At 36.6% G+C, this 19,411-nt stretch overlaps 1 protein-coding gene across 1 annotated transcript in view; it reads left to right on the plus strand.

Moving 5' to 3' along the window:
* Positions 1–3,350: 3,350 nt before the first annotated feature.
* Positions 3,351–19,411, plus strand: part of zgc:171844 — a 37,185-nt gene continuing 21,124 nt past the window's right edge. The window contains 1 exon segment of the mRNA NM_001127478.1: positions 3,351–3,505. Within this exon segment, the coding sequence (NP_001120950.1) occupies positions 3,427–3,505 (79 nt within the window). The 5' untranslated portion in view covers positions 3,351–3,426.

Below are 19,411 nucleotides of genomic sequence, written 5' to 3' on the forward strand. Positions count from 1 at the left end.
ATTAACTCTAATACCAGTATACTTGAATATCCTCAAATGTACATTATGTGCATTGTTTTATAGGTTAGCCGTTTTGTTAACTGAAGGACTATGACTGGAGATGAGCCAATCTGGTTTGTTTGCTTATAGTAAACATGTCTACTCTGCCAAGCAGCAATAATCATGTGAGCAAACAATGCCTATTGTTTCTAACATCTTCACACCCCTTCTCTAACCCACATTGTTATGTTATTATATGTTGTACTATAAAAAAAGGGGTTTTTATTTATTGTGTGTGAGGTACTCATGTTTTGTAGAGTTCATCTTGATGTCAGTTTTACAGGAATGGGTTTATTGAGGATATACTAAAAGTATCACATTTCCAGTGTTGGAAACAAGAAGCTTGTATGAGATGTGAAGTTTGCCAAACCTGTATTGAAAACTTCCCAAACTTGTTCTTGAGTAAATTTGTTATTGTGGAAAAGATTGTAGAGTGCTCCGTATGTGGCTGACAAATCTTTTTTTGTATGTGGAGGATATGAAGGGTAGGAAAAAATATTCTTAACATTTCATATGAAGCCAAGAACATCCATTAAACGATCATTTCTCCTTTCAACAAAAAGTCAAGTGTTCATTTAGTCTACAATGTATTTTTATTCTTCATCATCACAAGAAGTGGTGTACAGTACTTTGCCCCTGTTGATCAAGCATTAATCATTTTATGACATGAGTTTGCAATGTTGACATTTGATGGCATAGCAATGGGTCATGTCACTTGTTTTCTGACTTGAATCTAACAGTGTTGACATTAGAGTCAGGTCACACAGAAAAGCTGTGTAAAAAGTGCTTTCTTAAAAGCTTAAAATACATAATCAGTCAATGGAATCAGACATTTAATGGTTCAGCAATAGTAACACTTCAAACCATAACACTTCTTTAAACTGAAACTCAACCCATGCAAACGTTTGAGCCTCATTCACATTGGTAAACTGTAGTATATTTAATGAAATCCAAAAATGAAACTTTCTTCAATGGTTACTCATTCTCAAGTGGTTTCGAATGTCTTTACATTTCTTATCTTGAACACTGTATGTTGTAAACCAGCAGCCATTGGCCTCTAGGAACAAAAATACTGTACAAAAAGAATAACTTTAAGTAATCACCTCAAAAATGTTTGGATTAAATGAAGGTTGAGTAAATAAAGGTGAACTATCCCTTTTAGTGGTTCCAAACCTGTATTGACTTTCTTCTGTTGAACACAAAAGAAGATTATTTGAAGAGTGGTAACCAAGCATTTGACTTCCTTTTTCTTACTACAGAAGTCAATAGTTAACATGTTTGCTTACCAACATTCTTCAAAATATCACCTTTTGTTCAACAGAGCTTTAAATGGTTTGGAACAAGTGGAGACAATACAATTTTTTTCTCTGTATATTTATGCTGTCTAGTATGAACCACATGATTTACCATTCAAATTATTTTAAGCACATGCTCATGTTATCAGATTGAAACATGTTTTGCATTAGTCTGCAATGATAAAACACTTCTAAACGCTTGTACTTTATGGTGGATTTCTTTTGCAGTCTAGGACTGTTTAACATTGCCAGTCTTGAAGCTTTATTGAACATGCTAATGTATATTTGTTTCAGTAGCTGTCTGTTTTTTTACTCAGTAAATTGACCCTACAATGGTACCCAAAGGCTGAGAATGGCACACATTTTAAAGGTAGGAACAGAGTCGTTAGACTTCACAAATTTTCAGTGTTTTGTTTATTTTTGTTTTGTACAAAATAGAAAACAACCAAAATACCACACAGCAAAATTTGCAACATTGACCCAAAAGGTTAACAGCTAAGGCCATATTAAAAGTTTTTTTTTTTTTTTTCTGTGGTAATTGTTGCCTTTCGCTTCATAAGCAATATTGTTATTCCTGACTGCTAATTAAAATATTTTGATTAGGATTTTAATCCATGAGCAAATTATATTTGAGGTCTTCATTGGCCTAAATTTTGAAAAATTCTTGTCAAATTCAGTTATAATTGAATTAAGTCAATTACAAATGTAGTATTTTTTAAATAGAGGGCCCATCATATATGTATTTATGAACAGTGAAGCTTTCTTTGATTTGATTGGTCTCAGTCACATTGAAATTATTTGAACTTGCTAGCAGATCAACCTCTTACAATTTTAACCTAAAATATATCGACAACAAACATGGCCGCATCAATAGGCTATCCAGATGTACAGAACAAAACATAAGGTTACACTTTGGCATATTAAAAAACACAAAAGTTGGTGGATATTTGAGGCTGTGTGTTTGTTTTAACGCAATTCCCTCATGACAAAATACTTTAGTAAGGTGTAGTTAAATTTAGTTTTTAACCTTAGCCTGACCTGATTACACTGTATAGTTTTTACAATACTTTTTAAATTACAGCATACTGTAGTATTAACTGAAGTGAACCGAAAATCTAGTAAATACTGTAGTAAAATTTGGTTCAGCATTTTTTGTAATGTAATAAACCAAATAGAAAACTATCAAAGTTTTTTTTTTTTTTTAATCTGTGGTTCTTGGTAATTTAAGCTGCTTTGAGAGTAAAAAACAAAACAAATTTTTAAACCTATATTTTGATAATACACTGAATACTTATGAAGTTGTTTTATTGGTCTAAAATATATAAATAAAAATAACAGACCAATCATTTACCTGTGATCCGCAGGCGGAAAGACCTCATAAGACATCACTAGAGTATTAGAAAACATCTCTAAATCTGTAACCAAACAGTTATAAAAATGTTATTGGGTTATTTGTTTAGAGTCACCACACAATTTACTATAGCAGGGTGGTTCAAAAGCAGTGGTTATACTATAGACCATTTAAATGTGGTCATGTCATTGACCCATGAACATTTCCTGCTTGTTACCATATTTCATTACTGTAACAAGAGGCAATTCAATCATAACTTAATGTTAAACTGCTGATATGATAGCTATCATAACATTGTTTATCAATATGTTGAACTTTTTGGACTCTCGTAAGCTATGGAAATTTAAAAAATGTAAAACAGGAAATAAATTAGGACCATTGTTATTGTTTACATCTCTCATAATGGTCTATAAGTTAGCTACTGTGATGTTTTTATGTATTTAAAACGTGGTCGTCTTTAAAACAAACGAATTAATTTACTAAAAATGTAATTTTGAAGGCAGATTTAATATTCATTTCATGTCGTTTTTCTGTTTTTTCACAGGGTGGCGCTTTCAGGTAACGTGAGCACACTTGTGTTGAGCATCATTACAATAATGTGTCACACACTCGCAGCATCACCGAGGACATGGAGTTTAAAAGCTCCGTCCGTCAAACCGCGCTTTAATTCACCGGCAGAGGAGCGAAGCAGCCACAGTCTCCTCCGGCTCAAACTTAAAGTGTCCTGTGCAGCCACACAGCATGGAAAAAGGACGAAGCACCCCGAAACAGTACGGATCCCTAGATCAAACGGAGCTCTGCGAAGACACTGGCAAACAAGGTGAGAATGTTGTGGTAAAATTCGTAGCGTTTTTGAAGCTATATTTGACTTCAATTTGACGTGTGAGCGTGTGACTGGATGCAGTTCTGTTTAACACTGTCAAGTCGATGAGAAATGTTAAGGTTGTTGCTTCAGTCCACAGAGCAAATCCCTCATGTAAAGCGGTTATTTCAATTAATTCAGTCTGTTGAAAGAATAGCTGATGCATTTTTTCTACTTGCTATTAATATTCTAATTCAGTCCAATAACTATTAAAAGTATAGCCTCACTCTTTTGAACAAACCGTGAAACGTTTTTTCATGCAGTATATAAAATTGTTGTTTTTATTATTAGTTTAAACTTAAAGATAATTCTACTTTCATTATTAGCTATATGCTAAAAATAGCAAGACTGCAGTTGTTTCTTATGGGTGACGTGACTAATTCTGCCTAAAGAAATCCCAACAACAAACAGACCTCATGGAGCTCACAAGATGAGATTAATTATCAATAAATACAGGTTTGTGGGTAGCGGTCAGCCAAGTTATTCCTTTATAACAGGGGTGTCAAACTCAGTCTCTGGAGGGCCGCAACCCTGCAGAGTTTAGTTTCTGTCCTGCGTCAACACACCTGTCTGTAGGTATCAAACAAGCTTAAAGCACTCAATTAGTTAGATCAGGTGTGTATAATTAGGGTTGGAACTAAACTGTGAAGAGCTTTGGCCCTCCAGAAACACCAGAAACAAAGTTTGACACCTGTGCTTCACAGGGTTCATCAAAAATACAAAATGATTTACCAACATGTAGATACAATTTTCCTTCAGTATTAAATAATTTTGTTGAATCTGAGGTCCTTGATGACTTAAGCTGCTTTGAGAGCCAAAAAAGCTGTTTACAGGCAAAACAAAAGTATAGCCTACAGTCTGATGATCTAAGAGTCTAAAAAAACAACATACACCAAACATTTACCTGTAATCCACAGCCTCAAGAAAAACCTCAAACGACATCACTAGTGTATCATCAGGAACCATGGGTATTAATTTAGTTTTGCCTAGATTTGTTTTTGACTCTGAAAGTATAAGTGTAGGCAGGCTTGCGCTTTATAACTAACCAAAATCACTATTATAAAGAATAAAAATTCTTTAAGCAATCCCCCTTCACAAATGTTTCTATACAATATATTATTTCCAACACAGGCCAGTGGAAAAATGTGCCCAGGGATACATTTCTGTGAACCGAGAATTATGTGCCTCGGGGTACATAATGGCTACATATTGTGTGTAAGAATGAATGCTACCAGGTGGACCTTCTAATGCTGTATTCACACCAGACACAGAGGAAGCATCAAGCACAAGTGATTTACATGTTAGGTCAATGCAAAGGCGCCAATAGACATCCTGCGGCATGATAATCGCAAATGAGGCGGCGCGAATGATGCGATTTGCGTGAATGAAGCAGCGTGGGTTGCGTGTTTTGCATGAATCACTCGAGTTCGAAAATCTGAACTTCAGCGGACATTTGCGTTGCGTTAACCAATCAGAAGCTTTCTCTTGTAGGAGCATGCTTATAACATAGCGCCAGTTGTTGGTGTGCTGGGGGGAAATCCTCAAAGCAGATTTGATGCTGAAATGAAAGGGTTTGAACTCAAAATGTTCATACGTCTATTTGTATGAACACACAGCATCACAGCTTAACTCCGCATGGATGGCTTTTTCAAAATGACTGGTTTGCTCGGTAGCTTGCAGTAAACACCATGACTTGGGAGATGGAGTGAAGCAAACTGGGATTTGAGTCCGGCAAAGAATGGTTCCATAAACCAGGTAAAATGAAACCCAAAAAAAGAGCAGTCTGATGCCATGGTAAAAGCATATTGCCGCAAAAGCTTTTCACTTCTAGTTTGTTTTAGAAAACACTATTGGTTAGGTTTAGGGAAATTAGTGTGGGTCAGTCGATATCAAGTTGATATGTTAGGCATAATAAAAATCCAACCGACTCTCTGAAGAACGCATGCCAGAAGAACGTTGAGAGATGGCCAGAAACCTATACAGCAACCTCTGTTGAATTTACAAAAAATAGCACATATGAGAAAATGTGCCCTTTGTATCGTATTTGAAATTGTCAAAAATGTACACAATGTCCTCTTGTGGATTTGTGAACACAAAAACTGCATGAAAATGTTGTCCAGGGTACATATTTCTTGTTTCTAAAAAATGTAGCCCTGGACACATACTTCCAATGAGACTCGGTTGGTTACTTCAGTAGTTGTAACTAAGATAACAGACTTGTGTCTATTGATCTTCTAGTAATTTTAGGATTAACTGTTTGGTCACAGTATAGTGTAATCTGTTTACTTGGGGTGTGCTTAGTTTATTTAACTAAACACTGAGTAAAATTGAGTGATTATAAAAGTGATGAAAGACAAAAGACGCTGAAATCAAATGAAAATTTATACATTTATTACATTTCTGTGTAGAGTTTGCATGTTCCGCTTGTGTTGTGTTGGTGTGGGTTTCCTCCGAGTGCTCCCCAACAGTCCACAGACATGCAGTATAAGTGAATTGAACTAAACTGGCTGCAGTGTTTGAGTGAGTGTGTAAATGTGAGAGTGTATAGTTGGTGGTTCATTCAATTCAATTCAGCTTTATTTGTATAGCGCTTTTACAATGTAGATTGTGTCAAAGCAACTTCACATAAATGGTCATAGTAACTGAAACAGTGTAGTTCAGTTTTTAGTGTTTAAGTTCAGTTCAGTTCAGTTTAGCTCAGTTCAGTGTGATTCCACTGTTGCAATCCCTGATTATCGGGTACTAAGCTGACTTAAAATTAATGAATTTATTATTTTAACAACATTAATTTGTCCTTGTGATCTTTACTCGAAATAACTTTTTCAGCAACATCTCTAATAAGGTGTTTTGCTGCAAGGGTGAGACGACCTGTCAATCACATGAGATTGACCAAAAGCAAACCTTAAAATCAACAATACCTGATGATCAAAATCTACACCCACCCAACATAAGTCACAAAAAGAAGAGACTATTGCAGTTAATGTTTTATGACAACTTCAAGGGGATTGTGCACAGATATTCAACCTAAAAACTAAATAGTTCATAATAGGAATTAAACTGTCTCTTTTTTCACACAGAGGCTTTCAAAACTCACAAATAACAGAAAGAAAACATGAACTGAAGCCATTATTGACTATAATGTTCTTGCGTGGACTGTGTGAACCAGTCTACTGTATGAGTTGAACTTAAGAACTGAACAGTCCATTTTGTGAACACATTGGAAATAGTCAAGATAGTGTTTGTGTCCCACATAAAAGAGATATTCTTTTACAGATGGCACTTCTAATATGTATGATGATGCCAAGAACAACCATTCTGTTAATGTCCCTTCATTATATTTTTCATCACAGGGTGCAAGATGGCAAGTTTAGATCATGCAATTAAACCAGTAACAGAAACATTCAGCTTCATTATCAGAAAAAAAAACTGTTCTGCACATGGCAATATGCCACAGAAAACAGCCTTGTGGATTCTTAAGTCAGTGTGCAGCGCTCGAGATTTTTATGCAAAGCGGCTGAGCAAATTGAAAACTGTCTTTGTGATGCAGCTTTTCTGCATGACATAACTGAATATCTGAGTACATTGAATAAGAATAAGAGAAGCCAGAGGAGGTTCATCGCAGATGGACAAGTCTGTTAAAGGCTTTTGGTTTAGTCTAAGTTCGTCTGAAGAGTCTCAACTGTTAGATCAAACAATAGTACATGGTTTATGTAAGACAATTTCAAAAACAAACCCGAATCACTTTATTTAATGCATCTATATTGAAGTTTATTTCATCAAGATGTTTTGTCTTCTGTCATACTTGCATTGTCCATTCTTTGCAAGCTAAAGAGATGTTGCAAGACTCCCTTCAGTCACTTCAACTTTCACTGCTGAAGTTGAAGTTGGCTTTAAATGCAAAAAAAAAAAAACCTAAATGTATGGTTTTTAATCACAGTTGTCCAAAAATCTCACCAATCTTAACCCTGGAGGGGGATTGTATGGAAAAAGTAAACAGTGTTACATATTTATACATACGGCTTGATGAACGGTTGGGTTTTAATATTCATATTGAAAATCTCAAAAAGAAGCTCAGTCCTAGATTGGGTTTTCTTTTTCTATCGAAGCAAGAGAAAGAATTATCCAAAGCCCGATTCTTTTCGGTGATAAAGTATATGGAGATGTAGTTTATATGCATGCAAACATTATTTAAAAAGCTGGACAGTGTTTATCATGCTGCAATATGATTCGTGACGAATGCATCTTCACTTATACCCATCGTTGTACTTTGTACAAAATGGGTGGATGGTTTTCCCTGCATCTAAGAACAAAAGTGCATATGCTTCTATTTACCACTAGGGCATTATTGGGAAAATTACCGTCTTATATTTGTAACCTTTTATCATATTATACTTGTAGTTATAGTACATAAAATTCTTATGAATAACATTTAACTGTTCATGGAGTGTGTACAGAGTTTGGCAAAACAGGGTTTTTCTCCTTTGCCCCCACAGTACATTGCAGAATGAAATGCAGGGTGTTATCATGTTAAAAAAATTCCATCTCTAAATATTTTTAAAAATAGTTTGAAGTCTTACCTGGAAGAATCATATGAATGTTTTGTGTATGTTTTAATACATGATATTTTTTGCATGCCTAATTTTGTATATGAAACTTTTTTTGTGCTGCCATTTTGGCCAGGACCGCATGGTAAAAGAGATGCATATCTCAATGGGAAATTCCTGGTGAATTAAAGGATAAATAAAATTCTTACAATTGCTGCTAAACATTTTTTGCTTTTCAACATTGTCATTTTTTTAATGCTTTCAAAATAGTTTGTCATGATTCATTCTAAAAGTGAATCATTTTAATATTGTTTTCTGAAATATGTTAATATTGACACTTCATTACAGGCTGTTAGCATGCTACGCTTGTGAGAAATCTGAATTAAAGCAATCTTAGAGAAAGAGAAAACATCAGGTTTGACTTTGCTCCAAACAAAAGCTCTCTGCTTCAGGCAGAATCATGCAAATCCACTTCCACTTTCCACCAATCACACACACTGATGTGTCAGCTACAAAAGAGCCCTGACTATCAATGAAGCACAGATGAAAAAAAACCTCAGATCAAATCTGCAATGTGTTTTTTAGACAAGTGTCAGAAAGCTTCAGAGCATAGCCTGAACCTTAACCTATATCAGAAATCTGCAGCGAGACCCAAAGACTGCAGTTCACAGCCACTCCTCATTAGACCTGACAGATCTTGACAGAAACTGCCCAGAAATGTCACACATCCTTTGTTTCAGTGCTTTAAATTTGACTTCACTCTTGAAGGTGAAAATGAGGGCTCCTTGAAGACTCCTTATCATCCATGCAAGGTTTGCATTTTATAGAAGGTTTCCAATAGTTAACAAAAAAGAGTTTTTGAGGTCTCCTGTAATGTGTTTACATGCATCAAAGGTCCAAAATATTTAGTTTCATCATAATATGCATTTCTTCATCAATGCAGAAAAGGTAGAATGTTTTTGAATTTGTCCAATGATATAATTGGGATTTCAAATAACTAGTTAATCAACCAATTTCTTCATCACAAATAGATAACATATTTGAGGAGTGTTATTTAGAGTGTATTACATTGTGATGGTTCAATTCCTCTGCTTCACCATTAAAATGAGTAAATCCATTAGCATCAAAGTTAACATGCATAAGAAATGCCATCAAAATAAATCTAATACACAGCAACTTCAAGATCAGACAGCAAAAAAATTACGCTGCACTATTTAATTAACCCACTTCGAATGTTATCACTTAATTGAATGTGCATTATCAGTGGTTATCAGCTGATAGATATGGGCCATTAGGGGCCTTCTGCACCTACTAGTAGGCTCAGAGGGCTGTTATCATCCATCACAGTAGCAAAAGATCAAAAGAAAATCGGCACACAGCACACTGCCACTTTAGCTCTCAAAAATTTTTAATGTCACAACGTTTTGACCTACATGGTCTTATACAGGTTAAACATTGTTAGTTGTTGAGTTAGTGGCAGTGTGAAAAGATTCTTTTGATCTTTTGCTACTGTGTTTTTGATCGAGATCCTGCCTTTTTGAGACTCCTATGTCCGCACATTTCTGTTTCTTGTTATCATCCATCCACATGGTTAATCAGCTATACTAATAGAGAAGACTCCAGATTGACATCTGTTTTTACATTACTGTGATGGTCGGGGTAGGGGTAGGCATTAAAAAAATACAATTAATGGGAAATTGAATAAATAATATGAATAATTCTTTTAAAAAAGATTTATAGCTGTTTAAATCTGTGAATGTATGGTAACAGCTTTCTGAGCCCCTACTGTCCCATATTTATCAGCTGATAACCACTGATAACGCCCGTTCAATCGAGTGATAACATTCAAATTGGCTTATTGGCACGGTTTAATGTAAAATTTAAAAATGAGCAGTGAAAAATGTCATTTTGCCTCATTACATTTAGATATACGCTTCACATTAGATTTTTGCATGCGTCTTGTTGAATGCTACAGATATGATGCAGTTTCGACGCAAGACATCAATTTGACAGCTTCAGTGGTTATAACTAGAGTTTTTCCATAAATCGCACAAGAATAAATGTTTTGTCTAAACAATAACTGCTTGCTGTCATGATATTGACAGCATGAAGCAGCTAAGGTGTAAGCAGGTAAAAGTAGATTTTGTGTTTGTAGCAAATGAAGAGCATATGTTGGAATTATGGAAAGCTTTTACTGTATAAACTAATGTGGGTCTGTAACAGAAGTGAAAATGAAGTTTAGCATTGGTTCTTGAATCAATTAGCACTTTAAAATGCTATTCGCACCAAGTAATATTCAATTAAATGGTGACAGAGATCATGCTATCTGCTATTTGATGTTTTAAATGCTCGAGCATTGTAAAGCAAGATGAATTCTGATGTCAGTGCATGAATCTTCAGCTTAAGTTTATAAGTGATTCCAGTCATGTTGTTTTGTGTCAGTTGTGGTGTGAATTTTACTGTAAATTTGCAATGGTAACTCCTGTTTGCACAGGGTTTAAGAGTGTAGGATCAGATGCAGTGGCATGAATGGTTAACTGTCTGTAGGCATACACACAAACAGGGACACTAAAAAGTTTTTCTCCCAGCTCATGTGTTTTGCAGGATAATAAGGCTAGAGTGCATGATCTACAGTACTTTGATGCTGTTGGTACGGCGGGTGCGCAGGCGGGGTAAAAAACAAACAAACATGTGCTTTTAAATTATATCTAAACACAGAGGGTTGGTTACAGTGACCTGGTGAACAGCATTGATTATGAGGAGGAATGAGCTAGAGAGATTGAGAAGTTAATTGTATTCCATTTTTGTTTTCATTTAACACTGAGTTCAAAGTGATCATTTATTATTTTTGGTGCAGTTCTGCAATGTTTGCTATAAACGATACAAAAATAGTCTTTAATTAAAACACTTCTCTCTTAATCATTTGTTCTCTTATGATCTGTTTACTAGCATTATGGTGGGATTTTCCTGTCAGTTGTTTAAAATTCACCAATAGAAAGCAATTGCAAGTGGATAAATCTCTACAAAGCTTTACTTTTTGTTGTTTGAAAAAGCCAATTCACACTTCAGTAGCGACTTTAAAAGTCCTTTGTGCTTTCTAATGTGCATTTTTATTCACTGTTTGACATAATTGTAAGTTTAACAGGCACAAAGAGTAGCCCAATAGTATTCCATTTATTTCAACTCTGTCAGAGCTGTTAAGGTCAAGTGCATCAAACTCAAGACAGCCACAGTCCACAATGGTACTGAATTTGACTTACCCTATTTTCATTTTAAGATGCAGCTTTCTGCATAATTCAAATGCTGATATGTTGTATGTCTGGTATGTTTTGTGGTCTGTGCGACTTGCGCATATGCTCAGAGCTGCAACTTTCTGGGCTGAAAGTGAGTGATTCTCATGGAACTAACTTGAAAGGAGACTTTATTTATGGAGCCAGATTAGTCTCAAAAACAATACATTTGGGGGAAAAATCATTTATGCACAGCGCAATTCACATTTCTAAAATCCAATTTGTAAGTTCAGAACATGATTCATAAATACACAGATGTAATTCGTAAATTCAAAACACAGCTCATAAATACGCAATTCCGATTCTTAAATTCAAAACAAAGTTCATAATTGCGCAATTCTGATTCGTAATTTCAAAACAAAGTTCATAAATACGCAATTTCGATTCTTAAATTCAAAACACAGTTCATAAATATGCTATTCAGATTCTGAAATTCAAAACACAGCTCATAAATGCACAAATCCAATTCATAAATTCAAAACACAGTTAATAAATGTGCAATTCAAATTCATAAATTCAAAACACATTTCATAAATGCACAAATCCAATTTATAAATTCAAAACACAGTTCATAAATACACAAATACAATTAACTTGGGGAAATATGAATAGTTTTTACTTGAGAACTCACAAATTGTGTTTTATATTAATAAAGTGTGTTTTGAATTTTACATGAATTTTATTTTGTAAATGTAATAAATTTGAGACTGATCTGGCTCCATATTTAATCACCTTCATGGAGTTCGTATTTACATTGTCTGTCAGCATCCCTATATTGTGCTATTTACCAAAAAAAAAAATGCTGAGTAACAGATTTAATTTTGAATCTCTTTGTTTCCTGTATGCTGACTTTGTATATTTGTGTGTGATGCATTTTCCTTTTTGGGGTTTGCCATTTCCAAATGACTACTACGTCAACACAGTTTGGCTACTATTTATTATTTTCTTATAATTTCAAGTGATTTGGCAACAATGTTTGACATGGATAAATTACCAATTTTAGCATCAGCATTGTTGTCATGAATTAGGCGGGATGTATTGAATGCTAGATAGTTGGTCAGAAGATTTTAAAAACACTGAAGTATGAGTTGACAACAAAAATCCATTCAAGTTTAGTCATTTTGACAGGATTACAAACCTATGGATTTTTATGGTTATGCCTTTTAAACGCATATTCATTTTGTCACTGTTTGGAGCACACTAGCTGTAGAATACCTTAAGACTAAAATATTTACACTAAATCCTAAAAAAAAACGTTAAAATGCACCAAATGTACCATAAAATAGACAGTTTTCTTGATTACTCTCCTTGTTGTGCCACTGGGCAGTTTAACATTTTATAGAGTTTGAAAGAAACTTATTGTGTTAATGCTTAGTCTTTGTGATAACACGGTGTGTGTGCTGTGGTACTGCATAAGCTGGTGTAGGTGTCTGCTGAAACTGTGAAGACTGATTGACACTGTGAGTTAGCGTGAGTTCCCACGCCTCCACTGTTCCGTCAGGAATGACGTACATTTACAATCTTCAGGTTTAAGGGATTCTCAAGCGTAGGAGAACAGACTTATCTGTTGTTGTCACATTAATGTTTTAAACACTGTTGATCCAGCAACTATTATTGTTCATAATGTATTACTGCGTATTGAAAAATGCATTTGCAGTTAACTATTGTACTTTTGACCATGAAAGGTGCATAGCATGAAGGCTGATCTGAATACAGAATCACCCTGAACCCTCTGACTGCCTTAAATACCTGGACCAAGTCAGAATTTCCTCCAAGTATAGAGGTGTTTGAAATAGCATATGAACTTTGCTTAAAGCAGAATGCTCGATCTGGAGAGTCCTGAGGGGAACTGGAGGTAATTTGAATGAAAGACCTTAGAAAAGAGCACATCCTCCACTGTGAGTTAATAAATCCTAAATCTACAAATCTTAATGATTAAGCCTGTGTTGGAATGAAACCACTAATCCAATCCAAGTATCTGAGCATTCTTCTAATTATACACTATACCTGACAAAAGCCTTGTCATTGGTCCCAATTGTTAGAGCAACAAATAATATCTTGACTTCTAGTTGATCATTTGGAAAAGCCACATCAGACACTTTTGTTCATTTCACACAGCTTTAAACAAACTCACAGTCGATTGGTCATATTGGATTGCAGAATTTCTCCATCTCTGTTTGAATTTTCTCTGACCCCTCACCTGTTCCCTGTTGGACTATATTGATGCATAAATCTTTGAATTCATATTGAGTCTCCAGAGTTTGGTGCAAGTGAGACCAAGCAGGCCTGTGCTGAATCGACACATGAGAATAAAACTGTCAGCACTGATCTGAAACTCACACACACGCACACACACTGACCAGACCACATCAGACTGTCCCATATTCCTCCTCTTGATTTATTAGCCCTGCTTTCCATCACTTTTGTTTTCCCCTGGTGGGAATGTGGATGCGGTTTGTATGGACGTCTTTTCACACTGACTGTCAGGCAATTAAAAGCCAATATCTGCTCAGCGCGTTGAGGTGAGTCATAGCTTATAGTGTTTCCAAGGGCAGAGAGAGAGGAAAGGCATTGAAGTGGAGAGATGGAGGGATAAAAGATGTACCTTATATCGGAACGATGTGTTCGTTCTGTATAGCCTTAGGAAGGTGTTTGTGTCAGCAGCCTCTGGCAAAAAAAAAAAAAAACACACAGACAACAAGTTCTGTAAGCCAGTCAGCTCACCTGGGTTTTCTGTTCACCAGCAGGTTTAAAATATTAACTTTTTAAATAATACGCTGTTTAAATAATTAATTTTAACGATTATGTTTTATTTAGATTCATTGTCCGAACACACATCAAAATGTTGTGCTTAATCGGTGATGGAAGACACTAAATCATTTATAAAGTTTTGTCAAAAATTAATTTAAAATAATTAAATGATTAATATAAATGCATTAGAGAATTTTTTAATTTATTTTTATTAATTCTGGTGCAACTTATTATGATTATAATTTATTATGACTTTATTATAACATGTTTTATTAAATTTATTCTGATAGTCTGTATGAAAATAAATAAATAAATAGTTTACTGTTATTTTAGATGTTGGGATATATTTTTTAAATTTTTTGTGGAAATGAAATTAATACTGTAGTGTTCCTTTATTCTGGATCTTGTTGAGACATGAGTCGACTAATAGCACACTGACCTTTTGAAAAGTAAATCCACACGAGATCAAATATAAAACAGATTTGCCATCAGAGAGATATTGTTCACAGAGGAGTCATAAATCATCATAACTGGATAAGTATCGAGCATCATAACAGCAGAATCTACTAATAAAGATGGGTTTGTTACTCAATGGAAATGAACCTCCTGCTTACACTTGACTTTTTAAGCTTACATCAACTAAAAAGCTAACTCTTAAAATAAAACTTGTTCTTTCCCACCGTACATGCTTTCAATGCTTTGAAATAAAAAAAAGACAGTGAAAGATAAAAATTCTGTCATAATTTACTTAGTCTCCACTTGTTCAAAAATGCATTTGAATTAGAAGATATTTTGATAAATGTTGAAAAGCAGCAGCTATTGACTTCCATGGTTTTTCCTAGGATGGAAGTCAAGGGCTGCTTTTGAAATAACCTGCTTAGTAGGTACTGCATTGGAATTGGAATTTGAATTTGAATTTACTATATGACCGTTAGAAAAGTACGCTTTTATACAGTAAAAATGTGTTGCCATTTTGTCATGATCACATGACTTACCCACATCAGTTGCATCACTTCACTCTCATTTATGAATTCTCTCACAGTGCATTTTGGGATAGCGTAGTGTGGATTGGATGCGCACTTCAGAATCTTGCTGGAAGTAGTAGGTCATCTGGATACTTCTCTCATACTGTGTTTCGATTACTAAGAATTCGGACATACTACTGGGCCCCGTGTACTGTTTTTAGCTTACAATATAGTACGGCAGTATGCGATTTCGGATGCCAATGATTACCAGTTTTCAACATTCTTTAAACAAGTTGTCATTTATGTTCAGCAGAGGAAACAAATTCATAAAGGTTTAGAAATAGTGAATAAATATTCATTCAACTATCTCTTTTCCAAGATCAATGCCCTTTTCAGTTTATATCAGTTCATGTTAAATGCTTAAAGGAGACAATTGAAAAATTGCAGTTTACAGTATGTACAGTACTAGCCCGGATACATTAAAAAGTGCAACCCAGTAACTCTGTGTGCATATATATATATAATGTTTATATGATTAATGTTTTATAAGTTGTTAAAATATTGGTCTCTGTGATGCAGCATGTCCAGAGACTGTTGTGTACACCGTCATTTTATAATAAAATCACTTTAATGTGTGAAATGACTAAAAAGTGGTCATAAATGAATATTTTCAGTTCAAATGAATATCCGCTTGGACCGGAAAACAATATTCCATACGTCACCACTTAACAAGTGTATAGAGGCTAAATTGACAAGCTCTAATAATCTGTGGTATTTTGAGTTGAGATCCGCAGACACATTTTGGTCACACCAAAGATTTAGTTCATATCTAATGAAAAGAAGCATCATGTGTTCCCTTTAAGTAGGTGTGAAATAATGCTCTGTGGATGTGCTCTGGGAACAGTAGTGATGCCCCTGGATTTGGGGGTCAATCCCATTGTTTTGAAATCCAATAACTGTGTAAAACTGAAGACCTGGGCTGTTGCCATAGAGACAGAACTTAGTTTATGAGGCATTGCAGTTGTTGTACGCATCATCGGATGAGCCGAATGAGTCATCGGAGGACACGCATCACTCTCTTTTTAGGGAGGAAAAAAAAACAAAACAAAAAAATAACACTTGGCCTTCTTCGCTGATCTTGACAAGGCCAACCTTATTAGAAATGCATACTTCAGTTTGAGAAATTGTAAATAAATAGTAGTCATTAAAATGAAAAAGAAATATGTGCATAGAAATATGTGTATATATTTTATATATATTTATATATATTATAATATATGTTATATTATATATATTTGTGGTAGTTTGTTTTATTGTTAAGCTACAAAAAGCAAACTGAAAATAATGTTTCAATTAAATGTTGTAAATGAATCAGATTTAAGAAAATACGCTGTCACTGATGGATAGAAGACAACTCAGAAGACATTAGCAGAGTCAGGTGCAGCTTTACTAGTGTATTCGGTATTGATCTCCATTATGTTAAAAAAGGAATAGTGTTTTTATTGTAATGAGTTCAATAAAAATTATGTTGCATTATTTAACAAGATTAGATCTATTTATTTATTAATGATATCAAATAAATTAAGAAATGAGCCATGGCAACGTTAATGTAATAAACACTCCAAATATTATTTATCTGCTTGTTCAACCTACTTATGTAAAATGAGCTCGTACAACCCAATCCAATTTGGGACAACTCAATTGTTTTATGTTTAATCCACTTAAATGTTTTAACGTAATTGATTTGTGTTGGGACAACCTGAATGAATTGTGTCGAACCCTACATGCAGTTTAGTATATTTAACTTTGGCCCACAACCCTTACTCAAGTTTGAGTTTTGTCCATTAATAAAAAAAGGTTTGGACACCCTTAATCTAGTTGACTCAGCTGACTTTAAGCCAAGATATATGACTGTATTATTGTATTAATTGCTGTATTAATTAGCATCAATTATCATATTTACATTCACAGTGCTGAATAGTAACATTGTTTTAAGTTTTGTCTGTCACTTTGAGTGCTCCTGCATGTTTAAGTCAGGTGGATTCTGATTGGCTGTCAGTGTTTTAATCATTCAAAGGGGTTCTGAAAATAACCATATATAGTGATTGTTATGGCTTTAAATTGTGTTGCATTTGACACTCTTAGTTTTAATTTTGTTGAAAAGCTATACATTTTTTAAATGTTTTTAAAGGGGTAGTTCAGTCAAAAATGAAAACCTAACTCAAGTGATTCCAAACTTCTGTTGAACACAAAACGTTCGAGGTTACTAAAGTAACCCTTCGTTCCCCGAGGAGGGGAACGGAAGCACTATAAGTGGATTTGATTTGTAAAATCCACGCATTGGGAGGATTCGGATCAGAAGCCGCTTGTCTGGAGAGTATTGAACGGGCCAATGAATGAAATTAATTGGCAGCGTAAGCTTGCGCAGGTGTGCGACATCTGCAATTATCTCAGCATATAAGCACACCTGAAGCCAGCAGACGCCATCCTTTTAAGCTGAAGAGACTTTCAAACAGCTAAGGGACAGTCATTATGGCGACGGAGTATAGTGCTTCCGTTCCCCTCCTCGGGGAACGAAGGGTTACTTTAGTAACCTCGAACGTTCCCCTTCGGGGGGAACTTCAGCACTATAAGTGGATTTGATTTGTAAAATCCACGCATTGGGAGCCCATTGAAAGCGCCATAATGACTGCACCTTACCAACACTCCCGATGAGGAGATAGTCAAGCAAGCGTGACGCACCCACATCATGGGGGGCGCGGTCCTCCAACGTGTCCCTGGCCCTAATTTATCCTACTTCAACAGAAGTTTTACGGATTTAGATATATTTTTTGGGAAGTCGTGAGCATCTAGATAATTCTAGGAAATACGACAGTACGTTGGGAAGCGTGCAATCCCGATAGGGAGGACGCTGCGGAGGCCATCCGTTACCCAAGGGGGGGATAGATGGCAGAATTTACATATGGACTAGCCCTAAAAAGGGGGAGTACGCATAGCAAAAGAGTGGTTAGCGGAGAGGGAAGACACGGGTCCGCCCAGGGGGGGGGACTTAACCGTGGCGGAATAAGCATATGGGATCGCCTAGTGGGGATCACGCATAGCAGGCACCTATACCCAAAACGCGGGCTGACCAGCGGGCAGACCTACAACGTAGTGGGCCAGCAAGTGACTCCTCCGCTGAGTCAGTGCTGGGGGCCACGGAGGAATCTGCAGGGCTCACCTGACGGGGAACTTTACTGACAGATAAAAAAGGCGCACGTACCTCCGTGTTAGGGAGAATGGCGCAGCAAGCGTGTTTCAACACCCTACCGAGTTGTCTCCTCAATCACCAAAGGGTTACCTAATACCCTTGAGGAAACCGGCTCCACTCGCAGATTGTAAAACCTTGCAAATGTGTTGGGTGTCGCCCAGCCCGCAGCTCTACAGATGTCTGTTAGAGAGGCGCCGCGTGCACGCGCCCAAGAGGATGCAACGCTCCGAGTGGAGTGTGCACGAACTCCCGGGGGACACGGCTGACCTCGACTCGAATAAGCGAGTGAAATGGCATCCACAATCCAGTGGGATAATCTTTGTTTCGATACGGCACTTCCCTGCTGCCGACCGCCATAACAGACAAAGAGCTGCTCAGATGATCTAAAATTCTGAGTACGGTCCACATAAATGCGCAGAGCGCGAACTGGACAAAGTAAAGAAAGGGCTGGGTCTGCCTCCTCCGGGGGCAGCGCTTGCAGGTTCACTACCTGATCTCTAAAGGGGGTGGTAGGAACCTTGGGCACATAACCGGGGCGGGGTCTCAGGATGACGTGAGAGTAATCCGGCCCGAATTCCAGGCACGAGTCACTGACCGAAAATGCCTCCAGGTCCCCGACCCTCTTGATGGAGGCCAACGCAACCAGCAGAGCTGTCTTCAGGGACAGAAATCTTAGAGATACTGATTCGAGTGGCTCAAAGGGATCAGATCGCAGACTCGTGAGAACGAGGGCGAGATCCCAAGAGGGCATGAGAGGGGGGCGAGATGGATTAATTCGCCTAGCACCCTAAGGAACTGGATGACCAGGTTATGCTTTCCCACGGTGCCGCCAGCTACCGCGCTATGATAAGCGGAGATGGCGGCCACGTAAACCTTGAGAGTGGAGGGCGACAGCCTGCTGTCCAACTTCTCTTGAAGGAAAGAGAGCACAACACTAATCTGGCAATTTCGGGGGTCTTCTCTGCGAGAGACGCACCATTCAGTGAATAGACTCCACTTCAGGGCGTAGGCGCGCCTCGTGGAGGGGGCTCTAGCCTGAGTGATGGTATTAACCACCGCAGTCG

This window comes from Danio rerio, chromosome 3 (genome assembly GCF_049306965.1).
Source record: "Danio rerio strain Tuebingen ecotype United States chromosome 3, GRCz12tu, whole genome shotgun sequence".
NCBI lineage: Eukaryota > Metazoa > Chordata > Actinopteri > Cypriniformes > Danionidae > Danio > Danio rerio.